The 9,896-nt window shown below is 39.5% G+C and overlaps 1 protein-coding gene across 1 annotated transcript in view; it reads left to right on the plus strand.

Moving 5' to 3' along the window:
- atr (ATR serine/threonine kinase) overlaps positions 1–9,896 on the plus strand; it is a 28,507-nt gene that overhangs the window by 8,150 nt on the left and 10,461 nt on the right. The window contains exons 11-30 of the mRNA XM_037977650.1: positions 938–1,134; positions 1,285–1,385; positions 1,682–1,853; positions 2,294–2,449; positions 2,587–2,781; positions 3,161–3,256; positions 3,384–3,473; positions 4,144–4,239; positions 4,344–4,474; positions 4,586–4,729; positions 5,702–5,795; positions 5,901–6,026; positions 6,104–6,310; positions 6,808–6,921; positions 7,034–7,149; positions 8,018–8,138; positions 8,246–8,383; positions 8,468–8,639; positions 8,732–8,898; positions 8,990–9,154. Of these exons, the coding sequence (XP_037833578.1) occupies positions 938–1,134; positions 1,285–1,385; positions 1,682–1,853; positions 2,294–2,449; positions 2,587–2,781; positions 3,161–3,256; positions 3,384–3,473; positions 4,144–4,239; positions 4,344–4,474; positions 4,586–4,729; positions 5,702–5,795; positions 5,901–6,026; positions 6,104–6,310; positions 6,808–6,921; positions 7,034–7,149; positions 8,018–8,138; positions 8,246–8,383; positions 8,468–8,639; positions 8,732–8,898; positions 8,990–9,154 (2,798 nt within the window). The remainder of the gene's footprint in view (positions 1–937; positions 1,135–1,284; positions 1,386–1,681; positions 1,854–2,293; positions 2,450–2,586; positions 2,782–3,160; positions 3,257–3,383; positions 3,474–4,143; positions 4,240–4,343; positions 4,475–4,585; positions 4,730–5,701; positions 5,796–5,900; positions 6,027–6,103; positions 6,311–6,807; positions 6,922–7,033; positions 7,150–8,017; positions 8,139–8,245; positions 8,384–8,467; positions 8,640–8,731; positions 8,899–8,989; positions 9,155–9,896) is intronic.

A 9,896-nucleotide genomic window follows, 5' to 3' on the forward strand; every position in this document is an offset into this window, starting at 1 on the left:
AAAAAATCAAGATGGCTGCCAAAGCTAATGGGGTCTAAAATCAGACCAGAATTGTGCATGCTCTAACTCGGCAACCGTGTACCGTAGGAAGGTCAAACTTCACAGCTAGAACCCCCATGGGTCAGGGATCAGCCCTAGGGATTTTAAGGTCAAAGGTCAAGGTCACATGGGAAAGAAGGGTCTAAATTCTGCAACCGTATACAGTAGGAAGGTCAAACTTCACAGGTGGACCTCCCATGGGTCAATGAATAGCATTTTGGAGTTTAAGGTCACAAGGTCAAAGGTCAAGGTCATAGGAGCCCATGTGCTCCAAGTCAGCAACCGTGTACCGTAGGAAGGTCAAACTTCACACCTAGAACCCCCATGGGTCAGGGATCAGCCCTAGAGATTTCAAGGTCAAAGGTCAAGGTCACATGGTAAAGAAGGCTTTATCTCTGCAACTGTGTACAGTAAGAAGGCCAAACCTCACAGCTGGACACTTCATAGGTCAGGGATCAGCTCTATGGGCTTTAAGGTGACACATTTTTTTCAGGCTTATTTCAGCTTTTTTCTTTTTGTTGTTTCTGCTTCTTTCAGCTAATTTTGGCTTTGTTCTTCTCATTTTCAGCTTCTTTCAACTAATTTCAGCTTTTTTAACTAATTTCTGCTTCTTTCAGCTTTTGTTCTTCTACCTTATGCATATCTTCTTCAAATCAGCTTCTACGTTTCACTTTTTGCGTCTTCATTAAACTTCAGCTGTTTACATTCAACTCAACAGTTCAGCATATCTTCAGCCGCTTTCAGCCAAATCATTCAGCAAAGCAAGCATTCACACTGCACCTTCGCAGGAAATGCAATTTCTCTAGTTTTAAATTGAATTTTTGTACAAGGTAAGAAAGACAGAAATAATTCTGCCCTTATAAATGATAATAATCACTCAGATGCTTCACTGTTTCAGCATTTCTCGAAGCTCTGCCTCACCTCTGCCAACATGTGAACCTGATTGGTGGGGACAATGATTCCAGGGCGGTTCTCTGTGCATTGATTGGCCTCATGGAGGATTCAGATCCTTTGGTTAGAATACGCTTCAGCCAATCGTTACGTTTTCTACTGACAGAGACCGCTACAAACTCAGAGCAGGGAACTCTGAATGAGGTGAGAAATTTCAATGGTAAAACTAAAAAAAATCATTGTCTATGATTAACTTGGTACATACAGTTTTGGAGGGTTATGACTTGTTTATACACTTCATGTTTAATGTAATAAGGAGGCTGGTGATGTACGAGTTTCTTTTTGATCTTTCAGCTTCTGGTTGCACGACTGAAGGAGGCATTCAACAATGCAAAAGTCAACAGAGATGATGACCTACGTAACACCCTCATTCATACTACAGGAGAAATTGGCAGGTAGTGACGCCCTTTCTTTTTAGTACTGTATATTTATCCTCAAATAGATTTTTTTGTTTCTGTGTAATAATGCTGCAGGAGGATTGAAGTTTACCAACCTTCTTTATCTTGGTTTTAGGTAGGAAAATAATACTGTTATTGAATGCAGACCTTTAATTTGTGTAATTTATGTAGCACTGTGGTATGGCTTTTATGTCATGGTAAAAAATAGATATGGCTCATAAATCAGCTTCAAAATAGTACAACATTTTTTACAGCACACCTCAATTAAAACCACTTCCCCCCTCTTCTGTTAGAGCCTCTCAGGGTAGTTTGGTGTCCTTTTCTCTGCTGCGTCTGCTCCACTGTCTTCTGTCCAAATCGTCCACGGTGTCTGTGGCTGCATACACTCAGATCAGAGCACTGGCTGCTGCCAAAAGTCTGAAACTGCAGACACTTTTCAGTCAATACAAGAACCCCATTTGCCAGGTAAATATTTACCTTTTAGGTATTATTTTTAAGAAATAGGCCTGCATTTTAATTCATTTGTATGTTAGCTACACTCTTAGACCCTTAATCAATAGTAGTTTATCAACAGTAGCCTCACCCCCCAATACTACAATATTAAAGAATTATCAAGTTTTACTTTTATTGTGTTTCTTATAGTATTGTTAGTACGACTGTTCAGTCTTTTTAAGTGTTTTAATCGAATACAACATAAAATCTACCTATATTGCATCAAAGCTCTATGGTTAGTAGGCCCTAAACTGTTTTAATATTTTTATATTTTTTTATTTACAACAAAACCAGATAAATTAGATGCAGATTATTCTGATGTTTGCAGTACTAGAGCTTGAACATTTTGAATAATGTCTAAAACTTACCTGACTGTTAGTCTTTTTTTAATTATTATTATTTTCTGTGTTTAGTTTTTGGTGGAGTCTCTACACTCTCATCATGCATCAGTCCTGAGGAGTACACCAGATCAGGGCAGCGAATCAGCCAATCAGAGAGAGCTAGCTTTGGACAGCCTGGCTCAGATCGCGCATGCTTTTGATTTCCCAGACCTCCACCGCTTCCTCACTGTATTAAGTCACATATTAAACTTGTTGCACAGACACAACATACTGTGCAGATAGTAGACATGCAGTTTAGTACATAATGTGGTACAAGTTTCTGTCTTGTTTGGGAGCACCTAACATTTTCTTGTTTGTTTATGCAGCGGACCCTCCAAGTGCTGCTGCCCTACCTGGCAGCAAAAGCGAGCCCTACAGGCTCCGCCCTCATTCGTACTCTGGCCATCGAGTTGAAGGCAAATAGGAGAGAGATTCTGATAAACAACTTTAAGTACATTTTCAGCCATTTGGTCTGTTCCTGCACCAAAGAAGAGCTGGAGAGGGCGTTTCACTACTTACAGGTTTTTAATAATCGTATTCCTACAACGCTTCTGTTGGGGTGCAGTAAATAGCTAGCAAATTTAAAAGATAGATGTAGATGTAGATGTAGCCTCTTTGAAAAGTGTAGAATTGTCTTAAACAATATTTTTTCGGATGAACAAAAGAGCAACTGCTTTAGTCATTAAAATAGTTTAATGCTTTTGATAAAATTTTTTTGTGACTCTCATTTAGATTGAACACTTGCATATAATTTTAATGTCCATTTTAAAGAAAATACACTAATGGCAATAAAAAATGCAGAATTGGAGGCTTCAGGAGCTTCACAAACTAATGAGTGACATTATAAAGGCCACATACTTTTTTGCGAAGTATCACTGAAGCTGTTTCTCCTTCCCTCAGCGGGAAACAGAGATTGAACTTGGTTCTTTGTTACGACAAGACTTCCAGGGCCTTCACAACGAGCTGCTTCTGCGTTTGGGAGAACATTATCAACAGGTTTGCAGTCTTAAATCTCATGATTATTATTTTCTTGCTATTTGTTTGTGACATAAATTCTACAATTGACCTCATAGGTAGATTTAAATCAGTTGTATTTCACATTTTTGTTTGAATTTATTTGCAGGTATTCAATGGTTTAGCAATTTTGGCCTCCTTTGCATCCAATGATGATCCGTACCAGGGTCCCCGAGACATTACCACTCCAGAGCACATGGTATCAGTCATGTTTTCTGTTGTATTCTTTTGTGCCTTTTTATACAGTAAAAATTAAACTTTGTCCATACATCTAAAAGACAAATGGTAAATGGACTGTACCTATATAGTGTGTTTCTAGCCAACCAGGCTCAAACGCTTCACAACGCATTCTGCTTTTATTTATACACACACATCCATACAGCACTCTACTACGTCTCTTCAAACCTAATCTGGATAAATCATTCAATAGAGTTTAATCAGTGCTTTAGATTGCATTCATACACCGATGGGAGACATCTACCCATCACGCTCTACCCACCGATCCACAGCCGCCTCAAAGGCTTGAAAGATTTAGTAAGTAGTGACATTTATACAACTATGAAAAAGTCAAGAGCCACGCCTTATTTCTTTGTTTGGCTTCTAAAGTCTCAAACCTTTGTGTTCTTGATCAGTGGTTCACCAGACAAATATTTATTTGGACACTTTCATCTTTTCACATAATTTTCATTCCAGTCTTTACCTGATGCTTTTTAAAGAAGTGATTTATTTTCTTTTTTTTCTTATAGGTCTAGAAACACTGACTATGAGTTTTAATTTTGCATTTTATTGTACTTAAATTTACTTATTATTTTAATTATAACCCTCAATCACGTCTGACCTGGCGTGTCTTTCTGTTTTGGTGTTTCCAGGCTGATTACTTGCAGCCGAAGCTGCTGGGGATCCTTGCTTTTTTCAACATGCAGCTGCTCAGCTCCAGTGCAGGAGAGAAAGACCGGAAAAAGTTGGTGAGTCGTCTGAGACGGACAGAACAAATGTTATAATATGTTTAAGTTACAACACTGTTTGGCTTTCATATTTCAAAATAAAAGCCTGCCTGTTTCCTGTTTAGGCTTTGACAAGTGTGATTGCGTTGATGCGTCTGATGGGTTCCAAACACATCAGCTCTGTGCGAGTGAAGATGATGACCACAATCCGCACCGGCCTGCGCTACAGAGAAGACTTCCCTCGGCTCTGCTGCCAGTCAGTAGTCACTCACTCATGTCTTCAGAAAGTCATGTCCAATTGCCTCACAGTCAGTTTTTAACATCCGTTTGAATTAATCTAACATATGTTTTGATTTCCTGTGGATAGGACGTGGGAGTGTTTTGTGAGGAGCGTGGACCCTTCTCACCTTGGCCCTCTGCTTAGTCATGTTATTGTTGCACTCCTCCCCTTAATCCCACTTCAACCCAAAGAAACTGCTGCTATCATCCGCTTCCTCATCCAAGAAAACAGGTGACTTCCAAAAGATATTTTACAAATTCATTCATTTTTGAAAACTTGAGCAGTAGAGCTTCTTAACTGTAAATTTACCTTAAAATTATTATTTTTAATGGAAGTATGAACAGTCACAACTTTGTTGTACAATTCGTAATTGAAAACTTCACAGCAGGGTTATTATTAACTTTAGTTGCAAGTGGACCATCTCCCACTAAAAGGCATAGACAGAAGTATTGTTTTTGCTTATGTCTTTGTGTACTACAATATCTCATAAACCACTGGACAGAATTTAATTAAACTTTCAGAAAGTAATCATTTGATAGACATCCACAACTAAATTAACATTTGCAGACAATTCAATTCAAGATAGCCACCACATCAACATTAGCCAATACAGAAATGTCATGACTCATTCAGCTGAACATGACATTAGGAAATATTGCATAAGAATACAATTTTTATTTTTTTGACCAAAACAGCTTCAACTCAACTAATTTCTCAGCATAACATTATTAACCGTTGGTTGCTCTTGGCAAAGTGAACAAAATTATTTTTTAGTTTCTTTGCTCTGAAATTGTCAGACCTCTAAATCTACTTTTTATCTTTTTGGCTTTGACAGAGACATCTTGACGCTTGTATTGAGTTAAGCTAATGTTTCTTTTTGCTGTTGACTTTTGTTTGTCCTGCAGCTTCATGGCCTTTAGCGCAGGTCAGATTGAATCAATCACAAAGACTTCTACTAGCTTAATTTGATGTCCAATGTGTAAAAGTGGCTGTGAAATGTATATTTTTAGCATTATATTCAGAAAACTCAGTTTAGGATTCTGGCAACTTTGTATGGGCCAAAGAGATTTTAGGATTCCACTTTTTAAATAGGCCTGCTGTACATAGATTTTGTTTATCTTGATCTTAAAGCATTGCAGTGTTTTTTACTGCCTGTAGATCTATAATTCTCATAGATATCTCACTTGTATCAATCCACAACAGAAAAGAAGTCAATGACTACCTTCATGAGATTTACTTTCTACCAGACCATCCTGAACTAAATGACATTCACACAGTTCTGCAAGATTACAAGAAGGTTTGTGTAAATTATAATAATATGGTGATAATAGAGTAGAAGGAGACAAACATACTCATTACTGTGATTCAGATTGAATTTTTAGGTGTTTCTTTTTCCATCTAGCTAAAAGACAGCAGCAGTGACCTGGCTGCAGCTCTGCAGCTTTCGATGAGAGCCGTTCAGCATGAGAATGTCGATGTGAGGATCCATGCACTGACCAGCCTCAGAGACATGATGCACAGTAACCAGGTACACAAACACATGCGTTGTAAGGTGAGGTAACCTCTGGAAACATCACAAATTACTCTGTGTGTTGTGTACTGCAGGAAGGGCTGCTGCGGCAGGTCTGTGCAAGTGAGGCGGTGGAGCCAGTCATCTCCAGCCTGGTGTCTGTGCTACTGAAGGGCTGCCAGGACTCATCCCCAGAGGCTAGGCTCCTCTGTGGGGAGTGTCTGGGCGAGCTGGGTGCTGTGGATCCTGGACGTCTAGACCTGTCACACACACACACCCATGGCGACCGCAACACCTTTGTGGTTTGTTAAGATGGAATGCTGCCTGTTTCATCTTGTTCAGAATATTAAAAGAACATTTGACCTTTTTAATTATTAAGTTTAAAGTCAAGTTTTAAATTATAGTTTAGTTATGAAGTTAAAGATTTAAATAGGTTTGTTCCTGGTCCAAGTAAAGGTTCTGATCTCATCACTCTGCATTCAGTTTGAATGCAAGCTTAATACTAAAATTAGAATATAGCTTTTCATAAAAATACAAACTTTGCTTTCGTCTACAATAAGAATATTTAAGCAAATTGAAATTACTGAAATTTTTTTGTAGGAATTAGTCCAGTTAATAATAAACACCTGTCTTTTTTGCATTAACACATACTGAGTACAAACTGTTTAAAAATGCAAACTTTGAAAAAATTGAAATTCTTTTGTCATTTGGAAGAAAAGCTTGAGCTTACTGTGGAACATACTTCGGTTTGTGACACAGGATTATATAAGTGCAAGTGATTTGTGTTTCCTGGTGACAGAGTGGGGTAGATGATCCTAACTTTGCCTACGATTTGCTGACTGAGCTGACCCGAACATTTCTGGCTTACGCTGATAACGTGCGAGCCCAGGACTCTGCTGCGTATGCAATTCAGGTTCACACCTTCCACTCAATCACACATATGCTTTACAAATACAACATCCTTATTTTATTATTATTTTTTTTTATGTCAGATGTTTATATGCATGTTGTAATATGCTCTGCAGGAACTGCTGTCTATATTTGAGTGTCGTGAAGGAAGAACAGACTCATCCGGCCACCGTCTGTGGAGGAGATTCCCAGAACAGATTCAAGAAATCCTGGAGCCTCACCTCAACAGCAGGTATTTCTCTTTCACACAGCTGCATTCACTGCATGCATCTTGTCCTTCTTGTTTTACTCTGCTTTACTTGTAATTTGGGATGCCCAGATCTGATCGCAAGTTTAGAATCACAGTACAGATCAAGATGTTTTTTTAGTGGTTGGCATCAGAGTAGCTGGCACTCTCAGCTCCCGATCTCATACTGTCTATGGTTTTATGTTATGCCACAGTACAACTGCAGCTGTAATACAGCACCTGTTGTGATATACAGGGCTAAAAATTACAGACACTGAGCACCAATTGCAGTTTTCTATGCCGTTGGGCGCACCACCCAGCTAGTGCCAAACTTACAACATGAAGGCCACAGATGCTGTAATAGTCACATGTACTGACAGAGTTAAACAAAACAAATTTGGTTACTAATCAGGCCAGATATAAGGAAATAATTCAGTCAAACACAACTCGATTACTTCTCTCTCTCTGTGGTGACGGAGCCAATGCAACTTTATTATTGTCACAAAAAAGCGCTTTCCTCATGTGGAACTGTTTCTGATGATGGTGCACAAGTGGTTATAAGCTGTTAGCAGTGTTAGCATCATCACAGCTAGCAGCATAATCAGTTAACACATATTTTTAAAGCAGCACCATTTAGAATTCCTCCCAAGGAATTATTCCCAACACTGTTTGTGTTTACAAGGAAACACATCTGCATTCATGAAACAAGTTGCAAAATAATGTAAGTATTAGATTGAGACTCGTATTGGCCAGTTCTTATTTTTAAATGACTCTGATTAGTATCAGGGACAAAATATTGTGATCAGGGACTCCCTGCTAGTAATCAACCATAATTCCTTTCATTTTATTATCTCGCTTCATTTGGTACCTGTAGATATAAGAGCAGTCAGAAGGAGATTAACTGGTCCAAACTGAAGAAGCCGGTGTACCTCAGCAACAGAGGCAGCAAGTTTTCTGACTGGTCAGCCACCTGGGCTGGATACCTGATCAGCAAGGTTAGCTGATCTCCTAATCTCTTAATTAATCAAACCCTTTCTTCTTTTTTTTGAACAATGCTCTCTTGTTCTTCATAAGTGTTAGTGGTTCATTCTGTGTATTCCAGGTGAGACATGAGCTGGCCAGCAAGGTGTTCAAATGCTGCAGCTTTATCATCAAACATGACTACAAGGTCACCATCTACCTGCTGCCGCACATTCTGCTCTACATGCTGCTGGGCTGCACACCTGCAGAACAGCAGGAGGTCAGGATCAATCTCTCAATCTTGCAACATAATACAACTGGTTCCAGTTTAGTTTCAGTTTTCTTTCTTTTTCCTGTTATTAAGGTGACGGAGGAAATGCTGGCTGTGCTGACCGAAGGTGATGAGCGTGGAGGGGGCTGTGTCCAGGAGACAGCCTCCAGCCTATCACAGCTCAGCACTCAGACTGTGTTCAGCATGCTGTCACACCTCACGCAGTGGACCCGCCACATCCTTTACTCCAAACCCAGAGTCAATGGTAAGAGACACCTGTCACTTTATGTTGATGCACTACTTGTTTCCTCATCTCTGTTAGTTGTTGGAGGGCAAAACTGAACTACATTACTGCAGAGAGTGGAGATTATCAGCGTGTGGATGCCTTCCTGAAGGGTATTCCACAGGATGTCCTGGCCAAGGCCTCCCTGCGATCCAAAGCATACACTCGTGCTCTTATGCACTTTGAAGCTTACATCCTGGAAAACAAAGAGAACATTCAGGACCACCTCACTTTCCTGCAGGTCAGGCTGACTCAGGACTCAATTAGATTCCTCTATGATTGTCACCGATGCAGCAGTTTAATGTATTTTGGTTTATGCTTTGCTGAGGTAGACGCTGTATGCTGCGATGCATGAGCCTGATGGAGTGAGAGGAGTCAACGCCCTGAGGAGGGAAGAACCATCGCTACGGGAACAGATTCTCGAACACGAGAGCATCGGGCTGCTCCGAGATGCAACTGCCTGCTACGATCGGGCTATTCAGCTGGAGTCAGACCAGGTTCTCACTGACGTACATCAGACTTACAAAATGTGAACTCTTCTGTTTATTTTATAACATACTTCTATGTCAGACTTTGTTGGGTTTTTGTTGCACCAAACAAAGCTACACCAGAGTCAGAACCAATTTAGCACCTGCTCTTTCTGTTTCCACCACCATATGTTGTGGTTTTGGCGCACACACACACACAAATACTGTGCACCAAATTTTTGCTGGGTCAAAACAAATAACAGCTTTTGTCAGTAGCGTAAGGTGGTCCTTTGGAGACCAACAACCAATCAAGATGGAAGCACCATGTTTAAAATGATTGTTATACTTTCACTCTTCTTAATTAAGGATTAAATACTTTGCTTCAGCATAAATAAGAAGTCAAATTAGCTGTGAAATGGCATGACTTCATTGTCTGTCATCTTCCTGCAGTTAAAAAATAAATAAAAAGCACACACAAACTGCAGATATACATTACAAGAAAATAAAAATTAAAAAAAATATATATATATATATAAATAAATATATATATATAGGGCCTATATATTGATATATGATATGTGATATATATATATATATATATATATAAATTCCCTTCTCACCCTCCGCGGGTGGTCTTGTTTCATCCTCTGAGCTCGGGTCCTCTACCAGAGGCCTGGGAACTTGAGGGTTCTGCGCAGTATCTTGGCTGTCCCTAGAACTGCACATTTCTGGACTGAGATGTCTGATGTTGTTCCTGGGATCTGTTGTAGCC

The sequence above is a fragment of the Kryptolebias marmoratus genome, linkage group LG10, assembly GCF_001649575.2.
Source record: "Kryptolebias marmoratus isolate JLee-2015 linkage group LG10, ASM164957v2, whole genome shotgun sequence".
In the NCBI taxonomy this organism is placed as follows: Eukaryota; Metazoa; Chordata; class Actinopteri; order Cyprinodontiformes; family Rivulidae; genus Kryptolebias; species Kryptolebias marmoratus.